Source organism: Carya illinoinensis, chromosome 13 (genome assembly GCF_018687715.1).
Source record: "Carya illinoinensis cultivar Pawnee chromosome 13, C.illinoinensisPawnee_v1, whole genome shotgun sequence".
NCBI classification, from domain to species: Eukaryota; Viridiplantae; Streptophyta; class Magnoliopsida; order Fagales; family Juglandaceae; genus Carya; species Carya illinoinensis.
This window is the reverse complement of record NC_056764.1, coordinates 13,210,485-13,231,356: the sequence shown is the minus strand read 5'-3', so window position 1 is coordinate 13,231,356 and position 20,872 is coordinate 13,210,485. Positions and strand designations below refer to the sequence as shown.

General features: G+C 35.5%; 1 protein-coding gene and 1 pseudogene across 1 annotated transcript; both read left to right on the top strand.

Annotated features, from left to right (window-relative positions):
• Positions 1-2,436: 2,436 nt before the first annotated feature.
• Positions 2,437-7,303, top strand: LOC122291937 (exonuclease V, chloroplastic). Its single transcript, XM_043099999.1, has 7 exons — positions 2,437-2,911; positions 3,792-3,896; positions 4,183-4,304; positions 5,213-5,362; positions 5,435-5,588; positions 6,061-6,137; positions 6,668-7,303. The coding sequence occupies exons 1-7, from the start codon at positions 2,573-2,575 to the stop codon at positions 6,912-6,914; spliced, it is 1,194 nt and encodes a 397-aa protein (XP_042955933.1). The 5' UTR covers positions 2,437-2,572; the 3' UTR covers positions 6,915-7,303.
• A 3,691-nt stretch (positions 7,304-10,994) lies between these two features.
• Positions 10,995-19,394, top strand: LOC122291936 (annotated as a pseudogene).
• Positions 19,395-20,872: the final 1,478 nt, after the last annotated feature.

Sequence of the window (20,872 nt, the reverse complement as noted above, 5' to 3'; positions counted from 1 at the left end):
AGTAAGAGGTACAAGACTAGACTTGTTGTAAAAGGCTTTCAGCAAAAGTAGAGTATTGATTACTCTGAGATCTTTTCTCTTGTGATGAAGATCACAACTATCAGGATGGTACTGGCTATGGTTGCTATTGAAGATCTATTTCTTGAGTAGTTAGATGTGAAGACAACTTTTCTTCATGGAGATCTTGAAGAAGACATCTACATGCACCAGCCTGAGGGGTTTGTGGTACAGGGAAAGGAAGGTTCAGTTTGCAGATTGAAGAAGAGCTTGTATAGCCTGAAGCAAGCTCCTAGACAGTGGTACAAGAAATTTGATAACTTCATGCACAGTGCAGGGTACATTAGATGTCAGGCAGATCACTATTGTTATGTCAAGCACTTTGACAATTCTTACATTATTCTATTGTTGTATGTGGATGACATGCTTATTGCAGGGGCTAGTATTGATGAGATCAATAATCTGAAGAAGCAGATGTCAGAGCACTTTGCAATGAAGGATTTGGGAGCGGCAAAGCAAATCCTTGGCATGAGAATTGTCAGAGATAGAATCAGAGGTACATTGAGACTCTCACAGGCTGAGTATGTGAAAAAAGTACTCAGCAGGTTCAATATGGACAAGGCCAAACTAGTTGGCATACCCTTGAGTAGTCACTTCAGACTCAGCAAGAATCAATCATCTGAGTCAGAGGAGGAATAAGATTACATGAGTAAGGTTCCTTATAACTCAGCTATTGGTTCACTTATGTATGCTATGGTTTGCACAAGACCGGATATTGCCCATGCAATGGGAGTTGTGAGTAGATACATGAGTAACCCAGGAAAGCAACATTGGGAAGCAGTGAAATGGATTTTGAGGTACCTAAAGGGTTCCTCAGAAACTTGTTTGTGTTTCTCTGGAGAGAGCTTGGAGGTGCAGGGCTATGTTGATGTTGATCTAACTGGAGATATTGATAGCAGAAAGAGTACCATGGGCTTTGTTTATACACTTGGTGGTACTGCAGTGTCATGGGGTTCTAATATACAGAAAACAGTTTCTTTGTCTACTACAGAAGTTGAGCATATTACAGTGTCAGAGGCTGCAAAGGAGATGGTATGGTTACAGGGCTTCTTGGAGGAGTTGGGTAAAAAGAATCAGAAAGGCACTCTCTACAGTGATAGTCAGAGTGCCATATTCCTTGCCAAGAATCCAGCATTCCATTCCAAGACCAAGCACATTCAGATCAGGTATCACTTCATACAATCATTGTTAAATGACGGACATTTGTTATTTGAGAAGATTTGTGGAAGCAAGAATCCTGCTGATATGTTGACAAAGGGTGTTACACTTGAGAAACTGAAGTTGTGCGCAACTTCAGTTTGTCTTCTAGCATGAAGACAGGGGTAGTGAGTTGTAGAGGTAGAGGATATCATGTTTGAGGAAGACGATGATATAGCAAGTGTACCAGTCTCCAAGTGGGAGAATTGTTGAGTATTGTGGAGTCTGGTCTATACCGCTCGAGCGGAGGCATTGGTCGCTCGAACGAAGTCAGACAGATTCGAACGCTCGATATTAGCTCGACAGTGAGTTCGAACAAAGGCGGAAGGAAGTTTCGCTCGAGTGAAGGTATTGGCCGCTCGAGCGAAGTCAGACAGAGTTGAATGCTCAATGATAGCTCGATAGTTCGCTCGAGCGGGGAGTTCGCTCGACGTGCGCTCGACACGCCGCTCGAGCGAATATGCATTTTACACACCTCTAGGGTTTTTTCCGCCGTTTGACTATATATATAATTATTATATCATATGGTCGTACTGTAGAAACACTGTGGATGTACAGTGAGTGATCCATCATTGTAGTGTGATATTCCTCAATAATAAAATCATCTGCACCTCTCGTGGACGTAGGCAATTTGCCGAACTACGTAAATCTTGTGTCGTGTGTGATTATTTTTCTCGTTCCATATTATTTTTCAATTCATTGTTATTGTTTTACACAATAGGCTTAGGTAATTTTATCTTTAAAATGTTTTTAAATTATAAAAAGATCTATTCTAAAATGATGTTTTTTCTCATTTAATAAAGAGCCTGCACAGTTCCTATTATTGCAAATATAATTTCTTTAAAAAGACTCATTAATGATTCCTTCAATATAGTAAAAGCAACTTTTATTTGTCTTTAAAAAAATGGAAACTAGATTTTCTCTCTTCTTTTATTTTTTTAATCAAAAGGGAAAGGAACAATTAGAAGAGAAAATTTTCTCTAAACATTGGTGTGACTTTAACGACATTCTTACTTCAAGAAAATGAAAAATTTTAAAGATTTATGTAATAAAGTGGTTATAGAAGAACAGATACTAGAAAATTTACATATATTTAATGTGTTAAAATGATAAAGAGTTATGCTATTTTTAACTTAACCTTGACATATAGATCAGGTGTGAGTGGGACACACACTAAGCCAATCCCATTCAGATAGGTGATGAGCGTTCCAGACGTTAAGAACTCAAATTCCGAAAACAAATCGACCGTTGACTTGCCCCTCAAGGGTGCCGATCCTAACGGTCATTTCTTCACGAAACTCCCACCGTACCGCCCACAATGACCGGGTCGCCCTCCGAGTTACCCCTTAACAACACCGTTCCCGACATCCCAACCGAGATCGTGAGCGAAGAGGAAATGGCTCTCATCGAAGCCGCCTTTGTCGCCGCTCGCTCTTCAATCCCTTCAATCCGTTCACCTTATGATTTTCACAGGAACGCGAGGTCCATCCAGTCAATTACTGCCCTTTCCAAGAGGAGCTTTTCGGGTCGTACAGAAATCGATATTGAGGACTCAGGCGATTTTGCGGGTACCCTAAAGAAGATCAAAGCAAATGAGTCGTTCTTGCACCGGTTTAGGAGTAAGAAGGGCTTGTCTGTCACTGATATCACTGCCACGGTATTCATTCATTATTTTCTTGATAATGGGTTGGGATTGTTTTTGCTTTATATCAGATTCTAGTAGTATTTGTAGCCTGCCTTGAGTTCATTAATGGAACCTCGAACAAATCCAGGAGGTTCGTAAGTATGAGATTGACGCTGAGACGAAGGATAGAATTGTAGGAAAATGGGTGGACAAAAAAAGGTCCAGGCTTGTGAAACAACTGCCATCTCTTTCACTCCTATAACACGCGTCCAACTATCTTATGAGCATTTCATTTATAGATGATTCACGCTATTTACTTGATTTCTAAACTTCCCTTTTGCATTCCCTTTTGAATCAGTAGACCTAATCTGAAGTTTTACTTCCACCCCAATTGGGTTTATGGTTTTTGGGACCAACTGTTTTGCTGGCCAATTAAGATTGTGTGTAAGCATGCTTGTCTCTGTCTGTTTAATTTTACTCCTTTTAGTACTCCCGAGCGTGATACTATTTGTTAAAAGGAATTACGATGTTCCTTTGAGTATCATTCTATATTTTTAGTATCATCTGTACTCATGTGAAGTAATTGTTAGTTACTTCGGAGTAGGGACACATCCGACACATGGTACTCCCATCCTAATGTATTTTAGTTACCATAGTCAATTTTAACTACGTGGCATCTAGTGATGTAACGGGAGTACCTAATAATTTTTTCAGTCCTGCGAGGTATCTGAGAAGTTTGAATTTTGGGTAACTTTTTCTCCGGGTTGCTTTCATTTCACATTACGTTGTTTTGCGTATTGAAATATATTCCTATAGTAAATATCTTGTGATGTCATGAAGCTAAGGTGCCATTCGGCTTATTGAAACTGAAACATATCCATCTCACATGACTTTTAACTTCATGTTTTCATAGGAATGGTGCGAAAAACAAATGGAGTTTGTTCTCCTCCGTGCCAAGCGCAAAACTACCAAAGCTATGAAAGCAGGTAGTGCTCGCCATACAAATCTTGAAGAAGAGGTACATTTGTAAACTCTTGAATAACTAATTCTCCTTTTTCAATATCAATATTCTTTATCATCCTTTCAACCAAAATAACTAATTGTGTTTGTGCATAGGATTCTGCATAGAAGATGTGAAGGTCATCCAACTTGCATTTTTCTGTTTTTCATTCAGCATGTTTGTAGCAGAAAAAATACTTATAAAAGAAATGATTGTAGCAGAAAAAAAACTTTAATTAGTCATCTTCTATGTTTTCCACATGTTCACAATATACAATTATCCATCCTGGTTGTATATCTGGCAGGTTGTGAAAAAAGTGAAAGTTCGTGTAAAATCTAAAGAAGACATATGGGCTCTGAAGCTTTTGAACTTTATAATTGGCGCTAATCAATTATTGTTTCAAGGATTAACGCGTGAACTACCACTGTAAGTTCAATCATCCCACACTGTCTTCTGAGTCAGTTTCTGTCTCATCATGGTTTTAGCTTGCTCTTAGTAACCACATGGAAATGCTTTTTCTGTACTTGTAAGTGGTTCAGTATATCATTTTGAAGTGTGTTGCATTAAATTTGGAGTGAAAGTTTACTTTGTTCTTGATGCAGGGTGTAATTTCCAAAAATGAATTGGAAAGGGGCTGTTATTTGTGGTTTCTGTAGAATTTAGATTTATCCATATTTGTGGTTATCAAATCTTGATGGGGGCTAGTTATCTGTTTTAAAGTATATAAGTAATTTTTTTTTTGATAAGTAAAATCAAAGTATATTAATGAAAAGAATAGGCAAAAGCCATGTTCAGTACAATGAATGCCCTACTATGTAGGCTCAATAGATACAAGAAAATCATGAAGATTTTGGCCATTAAAATTAACTAGATTGAAGCTCTCTGTGAATAATGGGCAGATACTTGTTTGAGTTGGATTGAGTTCGAGATTGAAAAGATTGTGCTGATTGATGAAGTGCCATGGATTATTAGATTTGACTATTTATTACTTCTTGTTTTGCCTTAGTGCTTTGGATATGCTTATATCAGTATGGATAACAAACCACAGAAATTAGTTAACAAGAAATAAAAAATAAATGCTTCCTTTTTGGTTGGGGAAGCATAGAGACAGTGCTTGGACATATTCAACGAAACCTTTTTATGAAATTCAATAAGAACTAATATTTATTTACTGTGATATTTCTGTCAGAGGATAGATACAAAAAAGACTTAGAGGTATCTTTTTCCTTCATATTTTGGCCTCTCTCTCTGTCACATGTAAATAGAATATGGATCGTTGATCTCAGGATCCTTATTTCCTCTTGCTGACGGACTATAGTTGCTTATGAAATCAGAATAGGCTTTGCAGAAGGTGTATGGATGGTGGGAGTGATTGATGAGATCTGTATGCCTGCAACAGAAACCAATATGAACCCAAAATTAATTGACACAAAGACTCGTGTACGAGGCACTCTTCCTGCTGAACCACAAAGAAGGAATGGAAGGTATGCCTCGATGATGAATTTTTTGGTAATGCATTTGAATAAAATCATGGCATTATACATACTTTTTTGCAGGCTTCAATTAATGTGCTACAAGTATATGTGGGACAATTTAGTTGCTGACAATTTCCCCTCCAGAGAATTTTACAAATTTTTTGCCTTGAACCCACATTCTATGTTATCTGAAGAAATTAGAGAAAAAACTGCTGACTCGGGATTCCCGGCAGATGTAAGGGTTCTTTCTCTCAAACCACTAACAATGTAGTTTGATAGATGCTGCTAGCTTGCTGCTCTGGACTGTGTATGATATTCTCAACAATATAATACTCAATTCTAAGGTGGTATTGGTAATAAATAAAAGAGTAATATGTTAGATACAAGTCTCAAATAGACAAGTCCCATATAAGCTCGTCGTAAAAAACTGGATCCCACTAATAAAGAATAGTTTTTTTTAGGGCTTGCATGGGGCTTGTCCATTTGGGGTTTGTACAAATCTTGTCTCTAAATAAAAATACTACAGTACTTGTCGAAAAAATAAGAGTACTACAGTACTTTTTAAACAAAGGGAGAGCAGCTTTTCTCATCTTTGATTTTGTTCATTTAAACATGTCTACCAACTCATTTGCATGAATAATATCGCAGATAAATTAAGAAATCCCTCCAAACTTTGATATTATATTTGTTTTATTTTGGATATGCAGACCCTTGATGACGTAGTGAGATTCTACAAAAATACCTGGACCACACTGCCCCCTGCTTACGACCAGCTTTTATTGAGGTGAGTAATAAGTTTATTGGAAACACACCTTATGGGAGATGTTAGATGGGAACAGCCACGAGGGACAGCCAATCTAGTTGAACTTCAGTTGGGCCATACATCACCCATTATAGTATGTCTGGATTGACAGTTTCTGGCTGCAGCCAAAATTAATTTGACTAACCAATCTACATGAAATGTTTATTTTTTAGTAGGTATAATAAAATTTTATTAATAGAAGAGTGTAAACGTAGCCCAAGTACACGAGAGGTAACATGAAATGTTTCCTGAAAGCAGATAATGCAAAATTTGTAATTGCCTACCCACTTTGACTGATGTGGGGCTGGAGCACCTCTCATGATAGCACCTCAAGGAAAGCCATCTTCTTTATAAAATAAAGCGTAAGGAGATACATTGGTTAACTCCTGGGATGTAGGTCGAAGAGCATCATTTTCCTTCTGGTGTGTGTGTCATACCCATGCATGTGATTTATCTGGTAACAACCTTAGTAGTTCCTATTAGCTAGACATTTACTTGGTTGTTTAAAGCAGATATGAGTTTCAAAAAGACAATTCATTGATTGGCGAAGATCAATTTGCATTTGATCCTGATTGGTTCAAGAATCAAATGCACGGTTGTCTTGAGTTCTGGCTAGGTGAGCGAGAAGCCTGTTACACTCCAGAGGAAGAGCGTTGGAAATGCCGGTTCTGTCAGTTCACTTCTATCTGTCCTGCAAACACAGACCATGATAGTACTCCAGGCCCAACAAGTGCCAACTCAAGTAGCACACCAAACTAGAGAAAACATTGACATTGCTTTATGTCTCACGCTCAGTAAGCAAAACACGCGAGCCTCCTGCAAAGAGCATTAAAATTTTTTACTGAAGCTGTGGTGTATTTCTGACCTGAGGCATACACTGGATTTGTTTGTCCTATGGGATTCACAGTGAATAATTATGCATCATCAACACATGAAATAACAAAATGCATCTGTTGTAGGCAATGATGTTGTAATGTAGAATTGTTGTAAAACGATATTCATTCTTTCAAACTGTATGTATAAAAATCCTGCCCCCTTGTCCAAATGTGTCTGAATGGGGTATGCATTTGTGTTACAAATTGTTTATGCTTGTCAAGAACTGGGACAGCAAATTAATGAATTAACATTTATCATTGGTCTTAAGCTTATTTAATAGTAGTAGATGTTATAAACTGCAAGGTTAATTCTGTGAAAGTTGCCGGCAGTGTTTGTTTTCTGTTTAGATTAATGAGATGCAGTTGCAGTCATGCTCCACATCATTCCCTCTCTCTTCTGCTCTTTTCCTGTCTCTGTCCCATTTCCACTTTTCATCTTCAACAAAGCCACACATTGTAAGACCTGAAGGGTCTCTCTATGTCCCATAATTGGTTTTTCATCAATCATCTCCCTTCACCCGTGGGCGGCTTCTCTGGAGGGGATGCATGTCTTATACGGTATTACTTGCAATTTAGTAATTATTATTTTTTATTTTATTCATACTAAATTAATTGAGTTGTTCTTTCTACTCATCATCTATACACCATATATTTGTTAAGAAAATAATCAAATAAATAAATTATGGCATGTGGGATGCTAAGTGGAATTATTTTTGAAGCAATGAAAATCAAAATTACAACGAATAGAAAAAGACGGCCAGTTTTGACTGTGGGGAGTGCTCACTAATATAAATTTCTCTTTTCTTTTTTATAAAATTTTTTTTAACATATTTAAATATTTTAAAAAATAAAAATATATACTAATATATCAAAAGTTACTTACTTAATCATTAAATAAAGAAAAAATTAAAAAAAAATCAATATATAAATCATCAAAATAAAGAGCTACTAGGTTTAATAATTAAAATGAGATATAAAATTCTTATCTCATCTCATTTTATGATTATAATTTTTTTAAATTTTTATATAAAATATAATAAATAATTTAATTTTTTTAAATTTTAAAATAATAATAATAAAAAATAATATTTTATTTAATTTTTAACTCCTATTTAAAATAAAAAATTACCATCTTACTGTTCAAACCTAACGGAATGTTATGGCGTAGTGTTTGAATTTATTTTATGAAATTATGTCACATCAATCTTCAAAAGGTAAGGTTTTTATTTAAGAAAGAGTTAAAAATGAGTGTAATTGCTTTTAAAAAGTGGGGTTAATTGCTTTTTTCACGCGTACAAGATTCTTTGGGTAGATCATGTCTACGACTACACCGACAAGCGTATCCTTTTTTTTTTTTTTTTTATCATATATTTTTTAATGCTTTTAAACATTTAAAAAATATATTTTAAAAAAAAACAGTTGGGACCCATAATATTTTCCTTGATTTTTTTAACCTTTTCGAGAACACACACCTCGTGGTGTTGAATGAAAGGTGTGAATGAATGAGGACGAAAACCAAACTGGATAGAGCCAATGCGCACCGTGCTTTTTCTTTTTTGTTGAGCGTGACATTTGCTTGAAGGGATAGACGAAAGAAAAAGAGAAAAAGAAGATGCCAACGGCCTTATCTGCTCCGACTTTGCTTACCTGCTAAGGAATAAGAAGCCACTTTCTTTTTTATCCTATGAAGAAATCATTTAGGTTGTGTTTAGTTGATGAAATAAACTCAATTTATTTTAAATTATTTATTGATGAAATTTATTATTTTTAAAATTTTGCTATATATAAGTACAGTTGCGCACTAATTTATGTATTAATACTGAATTATTCATATTTAAAATTTAAATTAACATTATTTTCAATCAAATCTACTTTTTGACCAATCATATCACATTGGTGCACAGATTAGTACACAATTGTGCTTGCAACTATATTTTTCCTTATTTTTATTAATTTTTCATAAAAATTCAAACTCATCTCAATCTCTATTGAGGAATAAATTTTACATTGCCTATACGCAAAGTCTTGGATATATTTATAAGTAACGAGTAACCATTTTTTATTGAACTGGTTTTATGATGTGAGTTAGACTCATAAATTTTTTTATGGTATTAAAATTTACTACAAGACGAATAAAAGTCTACACTACTTATCTTGTAATAAGAATCAAGAAATATATTAATCTGTATGTGAATAAATGTGTTAGAGGGATAAATTTTATATTATGTGTAGAAAAAATTTTAAATATATTTATAAATAATAAGTAATTCTCTCTTATTAAATTAATTTTATGAACTGAATTAAGCCAGTGAATTTGTTCTTCAACCTCAACTCGCTTACTTTCACCAGAAGGGTAAAAAAGCACACCAATGTCACTTTATTCAATCTGATAATTCAGTTTTTTAATCATTAATCTCTCATTAAATGCCTTTTCTGCATTAATTTGTTTAAAAAGTAGTTTAAAAAAACGAAAAGAAAAAAAAGAGTGACTCACACCGAAAAGAAATTTTTTTTCTTAAAAAAATTTTATAAAAATAAATTTATAATTTTATTAAAAAATAATTTCTTAATTTAAAAGTATAAAATTATAAAAATAAAATAAAATTCGGTAGAAAAATTATAGACAAATCGGTGAGAATAGCGTTTCTCCACGTAGGAAAGAGCCGTTGCACTGTCACTGTGGATTCTGTTTCCGTACATTTGTTGTACATTCGATCAGCTCCGGCTTTTAGTTTGAAGAAGCTCTCCTGACTCTGCTATTTTTTTTTTTTTTTTTTAATAAGGTTGAAGAGTAAGATGAAGATTTTTAGTTTTAAATAAAAGTTTAAAATATTATTTTTTTAATAATTTTTTTAATTTTAAAAAAATTAAATTATTTATTATATTTTATGTGAAAATTTAAAAAATTTATAATAATAAAATTAAAAATTTGATGTTCATCCTATTTGCCTAATATGCTAAGTTCGAGAAAATTTGTCACAATTAAATAACTTAGCATCATTCTAATGACTTTAAGGATTTGTCTTGACTATAAGGTACTAATTATTGGTATGTTCTTTGGATGGACCAGTCAAATTTTGAATTGTTAAGCATGGAATTAGGAACTGCATGTGCAATATAATTTATACAGTACCATTCAGATAGAGATCGGGAAAGAATAACATTCATTCAATATTTGACTAGTTTAAACGATATATGTCTCAATCATATATTTTTAATGTTGAATTTGGATCCCTTACTCGCTTTGCAAAGTTGACACTTTCAATTTATTTTTACATTTGAGTTAGTTTAATCTGATATCATCTGATCTTATTTCAATATCTAAATATCACTTAAATATAAGTATTTTTTAATTTTAAATATTAATTTTTTTATCTAATCATTACAATATTTACAGACTTCTAAAGCATTTTATAAACTCAAACCATATTATTAATATTATATATTCACAACCTATTTTATTATTATTCACAAATTTTTCATTTTATTTCATCTCAAGATCCAAACAAGACCTTAATCATTATTTGTATTAATATAAAAGATAAGAGGTACATATAATAAATTTTTTAATGTTTTTAAAATCCAAATGAGACCTTTGATTTTATCTTGTTTTAATTTACCTCATCTTATTTTATTTTATTGTTATAAATTTTTTAAATTTTTATATTACATATAATAAATAATTTAATGTTTTTAAATTTTAATTCAATTATTTAAAATTTTAATTCAATATTTTTAAATTTTAAAATAATAATAATAATATTTTATTTAATTTTTATCATTTATGATCATGTTATGACTAGTCACAACCTGAGACAAGTGTATTTAATTTTAAATAATTTTAAAAATAAGAATTTATAATATTTTTAAAAAATATTTTCTTAATTATTAAGTTAATTAAAAAAGAAAAAGAAAAAAACATTGTCGTATCTACATTTTCCTTCTACTTCATACTATAGTTAAATGTTAAAAAGATGATGCGCATCTTCCCTGAACCAGGAGACTTCAACGGTCATTTGTCTCTACCGAGCTCCTCGGATGTCCCAGAATGAAGAACCATTCACGCCCCTCCGACTCGTTCCTCGAGTCACCTGGTGACACTTCTTGCAGCAACAACAACAGTTGTCTGGACATTCCAATCGAGCTCGTGAGCGAGGAAGAAATGGCTCTCATCGATGCTGCCTTAGCCGCTGCTCACTCCTCTATCACTTCCTTGCCGGCCCCTGCAACCCCTGAAACTAGTTCCTCACGTCAGTTTCGGAGAAACTCGAAGTCTTCTCAATCAATCACTTTGCCATCCAAAATGGAGCTCGTGAGTGAAGAAGAAATGGTTCTCATAGATCCTGCCTTAGCCGCTGCTCACTCCTCTCTCACTTCCTCGCCGGCCCCTGCAACCCCTGAAACTAGTTCCTCACGTCAGTTTTGGAGAAACTCGAAGTCTTCTCAGTCAATCACTTTGCCATCCAAAATGAAGCTCGTGAGCGAAGAAGAAATGGCTCTCCTTGAAGCTTCCTTAGCCGCCACTCGCTCCTCTCTCACTTCCTCGCCGGCCCCTGCAACCCCTGAGACTAGTTACTCACGTCAGTTTCGGAGAAACTCGAAGTCGTCTCAATCAATCACTTTGCCATCCAAAATGGAGCTCGTGAATGAAGAAGAAATGGCTCTCCTTGAAGCTTCCTTAGCCACCACTCGCTCCTCTCTCACTTCCTCGCCGGCCCCGGCAACCCCTGAAACTAGTTCCTCACGTCAGTTTCGGAGAAACTCGAAGTCTTCTCAATCAATCACTTTGCTATCAGAAATGGAGCTCGTGAGTGAAGAGGAAATGGGTCTCCTCGAAGCTTCCTTAGCCGCTACTGCCCTCACCTCCTCGCTGGCCCCTGGAACTAGTTCACCCCTTCAGTTTCAGAGAAACGCGAATCCTTTACCGTCAATCTCTTTCCTGTCTAAAATGGAGTTCGTGAGTGAAGAAGAAATGGATCTCATCGATACTGCCATAGCAGCCACTTCCCCCTCTCTCACTTCCTCTGTAGCCCTAGCAGCTAGTTCGCCCTCTCTGTTCCAGAAAAAGTCGAACTCCATTCAATCAATCACTTCCCTAGCCAGGAGGAGATTGTCATTTGGTGCAGAATCCGATATTGAGGATTCATTCAGTCTTGCGAGAAACCAGAAGAAGAGAAGAGTGGCCGAGTCTTTTTTGCGTCGATTTAGGAGCAAAACCGGGTTGTTTGTCAGTGACATTACTGGAACGGTAACATGTTTATTATATATGTCTCGTTTGCTTTCGTTTTAGGCTCTGAGAAATGGGTTTGCTTTAAGTGGTCATTAACGCTATTCGTAGATAGCTTATATGAAATAAATATAGCAATTTTTGTGCAACCTCATTAACAACCACTGCAATCTCAGCTCTGTGACTGCAGTTCGTAAAATGTTAGCATGTAACAATAACTCTTAGAGGAGGCCCTGGTACATCTTATTCACTTGCTTTCAAAGGAAAATAATTTTTTTTCCCTTTCTTGTACCGTATTCTTTGGTTTCTTACTCGAGATGTTGAGCACTACATATATACCAACGAGATTTAAGAAAAAAAAAAAAAATTGGAGTTTTACGAGACGAGATGAAATGGTTTGCATAACCAAACGAGGCCTAGCACTTGAAATGAAGAGAAATATCATCGTTCTCTCCTCCTGCCTCTCCATTCCGCCTCCCCTTTCGTCATCCTTTCGCACCCATCAACTATTGACTCAAGGTACAGACAACGTATCATCGCTAATGACAAACTGAAGAGCTTGATGACTATGGAGATAAGGATGAAATACTTCGTTTATATTTATCCATATTGAGCGAATGAGAGTCTGAGAGATTTTGTGCATTTTTACATCTGATCTACATTGATGAAAGTTATGAAACAACAAACTCCTTTGTTAAGTCTGTTTCTTTTTTGTCCTCGCAACGTCCACAACAGCGAGCCTTAATGAACATGAAACAAGAAATTGAATTCATACAACATATAAATCAACAAGAAATTCATCAAAAAGAGTTAAGAAGAGAATGAAATAATACAACAAAACAATGACATTGAAAATAATGATAATGACCTATCCAAAAAGTAATCATAGTGGGGTTAAAAGTTTAAACAGGAAACATGCCAATTCTTGATGAAGAACTTAAGAAAAATATAGGAGAAAATAAAGGTACAAAAATTAAAAATAAATACTTTTTAATTAATATTGAGACCTAAAATATAGGCCTCGTTTAAACTTGTCGTCTGATAGGCTTCAAAATCAATTGAGCTTGGCCTGCTAGTACTTGCAACTCTTGCTGAGTTCGTAAGAAGGAACGCATCCGTATGTGGCACAAATGTGAGTAAACTGGGATAAAAGATGAATGAGGATGCACCTATGCCCTTCATGCTCATAGGTGGGAACAGATGTTCTTGTTGAGGAGACGTCCATTCACTCAATTTTCAATCTTCAACTTTCAAGTAATCACTGCTAGTCTCGTGAAGCCATCCATTAACAGTTTTGCTTTTGCATTTTGGAGGACTATCATCTAGATAGAAACTGGCTGTGTTTGCAATTAGAAACTTCCCGGAATTTGTTCTCTCTCTTGTGTGCTTAAATGTGTTGTCTTGCTTCACATTTTTCAGGCCCTTTTAAGATGTGATGTGATGTTTATTGTAAAGTTGAACTTCTTCTGTTGTGTTTTGTTTTATAAAATGTTCTGATTTGAAGCATATCTGTCTGTCTCACATTCAATTTTCATTTCATGCTTGCAAAAGGAATGGTGCGAAAAACAAATGGAGTTTAGTCTTCTCTTTGGCAGTCGAAAGGTTACTGAAGCAATGAAAATAGGTAGAGCTCGCCATGCTAAACTTGAAAAAGAGGTATGTGTTTATACTTATTTCATACTTTGCCCTGAAAAAAATAACTGTCAGCAGCTAAATAATGCATGCGACGAGACAACGAATACAGATAACATTGTGGAGGAAAAGGGTCCTAATTTGGTCACGAAGTAGTGAATCCCATTAAATCACTCTTTAAATGTAAAACACTCGATCGAGCAATCTACCCAGAAAAATCAATCTACTATTTGAAGGCTAATTACAAGCTACTTTCATCATAAAGCATATGTAATTGAAACGCTTGTACCAACAAACAACATCTTTGTACCTACTGCAATTGTTGTTAGAACTTAGAAAATCCTTTAAACTTGTCCCTTCCGGAACTCTAGTGGCTAAAAACTCTACAGATCATACAGATTTTCATTGTTGTTTTTTGAGTAGTTTCCAAGAACTCCAAGATTGAATCTATATAAGAATATGAGAACATCTTATATTTGTGTTTCTCTCTCTTGGTTTATAATAATATTATTTTGATAAGTAAAACAAATTATCCAAGTACACAAGAAGCATATTAGAGGACATATCTTGAATGAATAAAAAGATACAAGAAAATCATGAAAATTAACCCCGTTAAAGTCTATAGAAGCTGTCCAAAGGAAGAGGGTGTTTAAAAAAGTCTTGGGCTTCATCATCTGTTCATGGTGCTCAAACTTCTATCATTCATTTCCCTTCAAACACATCATATGAGATCAGCAGGAACCATTTTCCACAATGCTGGAATTTGTAGGCTCCTAATCCTCTCCAATAGCCTACAAAGTTTTGGGCATGACAACCAACCAACCTCGACCGATAAAAGATAACAATGTAGATTCATTTGATCCGGAAGAGTTTTCAACTGTTGTAGTCATAAAAAAAAAAAAAAGATCAAGTTTGAAAATTGCAGAGTTCTTATTGCTATTGGGGTAAGGACAAACAAGTTGTTTGTTGGTACAAGTAGAGATTTTTTATTTAAAGATGTTTTGTAATGAAAAATTGTTTGTAATTGATCTTCAATGGCGGATCCTATTTTCTGGATAGGCAGCCCCGAAGTATTTGCCTATAAAGACTTTTTTTTTTTCAAGGTAATCACTTTGTGACCAAATCTTTATCTTATAATTGTTGTTTATCATTCATTAGATCTACATTTGAAATTGTCTATTCATTTTTTGATGAATAAATAATTAAATAAGATAGGACAATATAAATGTATATCTTGATTCAAATTTTTAATACATCAGGTTGTGATTTACACCTATTCAACCCCCTCTATAACACTAGATGCTTTATACTCAGTTTCTTCACCAGATTGTGCTATCACTTTTGGCTTAGTACCGTTCCATGTATATCATGTTTAACTCACGAGTTATCCTAAAATTCAAGTTGATGAGAAAGAATGAATTTATTAACCTAATCAAAACTTTAATGCTCCCCTCTCATGTGTACAACAAGACTTCCCTTAATAAGTGAAAATTGAGATATAGAAAATTGAACTTAAATGAGAAGGCTAATGCACATTCAGTATTCAAAATCAGGATCTTTGCTCTAATACTATGGTTAGACTAGGGTTTGTATACAATTAGAGGAAATTTGGTTTTCCTGCCTCTCACGGATCATTTTCAGAAAATAATACAGTTTTTTGTTGAACAAGATTTAGTAATAATTAATTAGTTTACCAAATGTATACTTTATTGTAGGGACACCAACAGACAACAGTAATACCCTTTCCCTTTTTTTTTTTTTTTTTTTTTTCTCTTCTATTTTTCACCTTTTATGTCCTCCTAAATTTACTTTGTACAATAATCTGGTCCTGATTATATTTCTGGGCAGGTTGTGAAAAAAGTGGTAGTTCAAGTCAATTCAGTTGAGGATAAATGGGCTGTGAGGCTTATGAAGTTTATAATTGGTGCAAATCAGTTATTGACTGAAGGATTAACTCGTGAGTTGCCATTGTAAGTTCAATCATATGCGTTAATCTCCCAATCTAATTTCTGGCTTCTCAAGGTTTATATATCTTTCAACTATCATGTTGCACATAATTTCTTTGTTTCCATGCCCTGTGGTCGATAATAAAAATGTTTTGGCCATGAAAAGGCATTAGATTACATTTCATTGTTAGAGCTGCCAATTATTTTACAAGGCATGAAAAGGATTGGTTTTTTCAAATTTTCAGTAGGATGATATTTCAACCAAAACCCCTATATGAACTGAACCAACGCTTGGATGTGAATCTTAGATAGTTGGAGATTTTTTATTTTATAGTTTACCTTAAAGTTGAGTTCAAGTTAACAAGTATTTGAATATTCATGAATTTTTATAATCAAACAATGCTCTGGATATTTAAGATCACGTATGATAAAACCATGGAATATAAATTTATCAGTATTAAGGGTGAAATCGGTCCAGTCTAGTCTGGGGGTGATGAATCGAAATTTTTGATCCATCATTTTTTCCAGACTAGACCAGACTAGACTGAACATCCAGTTAGTCCATTCGGTCCAATCCGCTATCAATCTAGTTGGTCTAATTCAATCTTTTTTGTTTTTTGTTTTTTTTTTCAAATAAATTAATAAAAAAATTTATTTAAATTACTAAATTAAAATTAAGTGAATTATTAATATAGATTATGTAACTAACTCATTAAAAAAATATTTTATATGGACAATAATAATAAATTAGATAAAAATTACATCCTTAGCTTATATAATTACTATATAAAAATAAAATATTAAATTATTAAAAATATTTATAGGAGTTCGGTCTGGTCTGGTCCAAAATTTATAAATCTTGGGACCGGACCGAATGGTTTTGGTCCACATTTTTTAGTATTGAGACCGACTGGAGTCTAGAGTTTGGTCTGGTCAGTTTTTTGGGACCAACTGGCTTACACCCCTAGATTTTATGCATAATTTTATATGAAAAATAGTTTGTAGTTATGTTTTTATAATTTTTCAATCCCTTTTTAATTTATACCATGTACAACTCCTGCTCACTTTATTTGAAAAAGGTAGATAAATATAGGATTCGCATAAATTTTTTATTTTTTTTTTTAAGTGGACTCCCTTTTTTTTTTTTTAAATGGAGTGCATATAGCTTGCACAATTTGTATTTAACATTACTTTTTACATAAATGTCTCATATAATAGAAAAGCTGGCCCCCCCTCAACATAATTGGTGGTTCCGCCACTGAAATTCATAGAATCATTAAGCAATGGGGTTAGTGCTTACTCATATGCATTATAATGTTTTTATTTTTGGTAGACATTTATTCTTTATTTTTCCTGGAGCAATGTTTTCTAAAATTTGATAAGATCAAAATATACACATTAGCTTGTTTGGGTCAGAGAGCATTTTTTTATGTTCATTTATATTTAAGTTTCTCCGTCCCCCCGCTCTATGTCTCAGAGGCAAAGATAACTATGGAGCATTGATTTTTTTTTAACTCTTTCCCTTGTGTTGAACCATATGCTCTCAGGATAGGCTTAGTAGAAGGTGTCTGGATGGTGGGAGTGATTGATGAGGTCCGAATGCCAGTAACTGAATCTGATAGAAACCCAAAATTTGTAGACACAAAGACTCGTGTGAAAAATACACTTCCTGCTGAACCACAAAAAAGAAAGGGAAGGTATGAAAAATTACAGCAGCTTCTATTTCGAAAGTGATCGAGATGCTCAACTGTGACCTACTCTGTCTAAACAAAATTTATGACATCAACATTTCAATTGGCAGGCTTCAATTAATGTGCTACAAGTATTTGTGGGACAATTTAGTAACTGATGAATTCCCCTCCAATCGCCTTTTCAATTTCTTTTCCTTGAATCCTTATTCTATCTTATCTGAAGAAATCAGAGAGAACGCTGCTAAGTCAGGTTTCCCAGCAAAGGCAAAGATCCTCTCATGTCAAATTCCTTGATGTTCTATTCGTCACTTTGTGTATTACTGCCTATCGGGAAAAGTCATATCATAATATTCAGGGGGGCTTAGATTTTCATTGGGATACCAGATCAAAAAACAATTTGTCCTTGCTTCCGTTTTCACTTGATTCCTTTTCTCAAATATTACCTATTACTTGGCTTGATCCTATGGACAAGAGGGTAAAATGGTGAACAATGTTGAGTCAAAGGAGGTTTGTATAATTAAAAAAAAATCCAAACCTGCATTTATAATTTGCTATTTTGCTTCGACTGTACAGATCTTCGATGACATGGTGAGACATTATAGGCATAAATGCAGCATGCTGCCCCCTGCTCATGACCAGCTTTTAGTGAGGTAAGCATATAAATTAATGTCGGGGTGAATTCCTTATATTCCTATTGCTTGCTAATCCGGTGCAATCTAGTTGTCAAATGACGAGCTTGGGATAACTCGGACATCCTGGGTTCAAAAGGCCTTACCTCATTAAGGTTCCATGTCATGATAACAAAAATATTGTTTGCATACTTTAGATAGCTGAAGTTATAGGAGCTATCATTAAAATGCACGAAGATGGTTTTGCTCATAAAAGTAGCTCTACATATATTTTCTTTGGGCTTTGGAACACACTTTTCAAGATGTTGGATGGAAAGCCCAATATGTGGGAGCTAATCCCATTTGATGATCTTGGCCTTCTGACCATTTCTTTCTTCCCTGTCCATCTCTGGAGCTGCTCAGTTGTGCCAGACTTCATCAGTTCTACATTTTCTTAGAACTGAATGGGAACTCATTAGTTAACATTAATTTACGAAAAGGATGGTTAACATAGTTCATGAATTAGAGGGACAACCATGATGGTCCAGACTAGTGAACTAACTAATCCATCTTGTACAGTTCATTTTAAGCATTATATTTATCTGATTGTCTGATTGATTTGGAGCAGATATGAATTACAAAAGGACAATAAAGTGATTGGTGAAGATCTGTTTGCATATGACTCTAATTGGCTCAAGAGTCAAATTCATTGTTGTCTTGAGTTTTGGCTGGAAGAGAGAGAAGCCAATTGCACTCCACGAAGAGCGTTGGAAATGCAGGTTTTGTCAATTTGATATTGTCTGTCCGACTAACACCAATCCTGATAGTGCATCAAGCCCTACAGGAGCCAACTTGAATGGTTCACTGAGCTAGAGAAACCACTGACCTTCTCCTCAAGGATGTTGCTGTGACAGATCATGCAACTTTTCCATGGAGAAGCCACAGTTTTATTCAAGCTTCTTTGAGGTATATGCTGACTAGAGCCATATGCTGTTGAATCTGTTTGGGATTTTCCACAACCATGATAATATATATGTAGATTTATTTAATTTATTCATGTAACATATGCATCTGTCGTGGGTGGTTGTGGTGGTGATGATGATTCATTGTTGCCAAATTAGCTGTAAATTTATTAGATTATTGCATCTGTTCATGCATGTCGGTATCTGCTTGTTGCAAGTGTCATATGGCTCATACAAAGTTGATACTTGATCTGCATTCAGAAACAGCCCACTTAATGTAATATGATTTTATCACTGATCTTCCACTCTCAAAGGCAGAGCTCTTTTAAGTGCAGCATTTGGTTTCATGGGTTGGTAAGTCTTTTTTGTAGTCCATTGAATGCTCTCACTTCAAAAAACTAGAAGGAGAGTTTTGTTTTGTTTTTGTAGTCCATTGAATTCACACGAAGTGAATTCAACTTCATGTGAATTCATTCACCAAAATTACAAATGTGACTTATCAATACAGGAAAAACCCAGACTATAAGCCAACCTACACATCTGCTCTGGAGCATCCCCGTACATCAAGTGACGGACATTGTCTTAACTTCTAAACCTCTCCAAAGAGAGAGCACTCTGTATAAAACAGAATGACCAGCCCCTCCGTCCTCTTAAGGAGGTGGAGTAAGGGACAATACTACTTTGGACATTGAGTCCAAAAGTCTATTCCTAAAAATCACTGATAAACTACATAAAATTATACTACAAAACAAATAACAAACAACAAAACAACAAAAACCAAGTACTGGCGAGAGCCCGACAACACAGCCACCCCAGGCGTCGGCATCAGGAGCCCAAGAACAGCACGGGCACCCAGCTCGCGTGCAGACCACAGAGGTTGTGTCCGACCAAAAAACTCATCACCCCGCTCGGTTTACACAAAGATAACAGAACAAACCCAGAAAATAAAAACTGAAAACAGACAGACAAAACACACAAAGCAGTGGTGCGCGCAGAGCAAACCACTCTTTAGAGGAGATCCGACGGTTGGTCGCTGAAAACCCGAAGTTGTAGGCCCCAGAAAAGCCAGGTTTTGAGTCGGCTGGTGGCTCCATGGTGGCGCGTGATAGCCACATGCTGGTGCAGTTTGAAACTCCATCCTGCTCGTTTAGGCTACGCGCCCCTCCTTTTGGCGCCACGTTCGGTGGTCTTGAAGATCACAGACTGGCGAATGTCCTGGTGGGGCGCGTGTTGGAGGTCGGCGGCTGGAAGCGACCCTGTCGGTACTCCCATTTATTTGCCTGAAAACACAAAAAAAATCAAACGAAAATCGAAAACAGGAAAAACATAAATTAAAGAGAAATGGAGGGGGAAGGGAAGGGGGGTGGGAGCTTAGAGAGAGGACTGAGGGTTTTGAGAGAGAACGACATAAAGGGTTTTCGAAAAAAGTTTGTTGGCCCGGGCTGGTGGCTTGGGCGATAAGCATGCATGGCCCAAGCTGACGGTTTTGGCATTAGGGCTACAAGACATGGGCTGGAGCTAAGCGTTGGATAACATGCCTGGTGGATTAATCATTAGTCTTGCCTGCAAGGTACACGCTGGAGCCATGTGCTGGATGGCATGCTGGTGACCCTCACAGGCATGCCACTAACCTCGCTAAGTGGTATTGGGGAGCACATGCATGCATGCAGGTGCATGCTGAAGGGAATGCGCAGGCCTGCACACATGGAGCAAAGTTATGAAAGCAGCGATGGGTTTTCGTGAAAGAGAGAAAACCTTTTTGGAGAGAGAGAGAGA

What these genes read in the sequence shown, in the direction of transcription:
- LOC122291937 (XM_043099999.1), top strand. Translation starts at nt 2,573, where the DNA reads ATGACCGGGTCGCCCTCCGAGTTACCCCTTAACAACACCGTTCCCGAC. An exon ending in TTAACGCGTGAACTACCACT is followed by an intron (nt 4,305 to 5,212) that starts GTAAGTTCAATC and finishes TTATGAAATCAG; the next exon opens with AATAGGCTTTGCAGAAGGTG. An exon ending in ACTCGGGATTCCCGGCAGAT is followed by an intron (nt 5,589 to 6,060) that starts GTAAGGGTTCTT and finishes TTGGATATGCAG; the next exon opens with ACCCTTGATGACGTAGTGAG.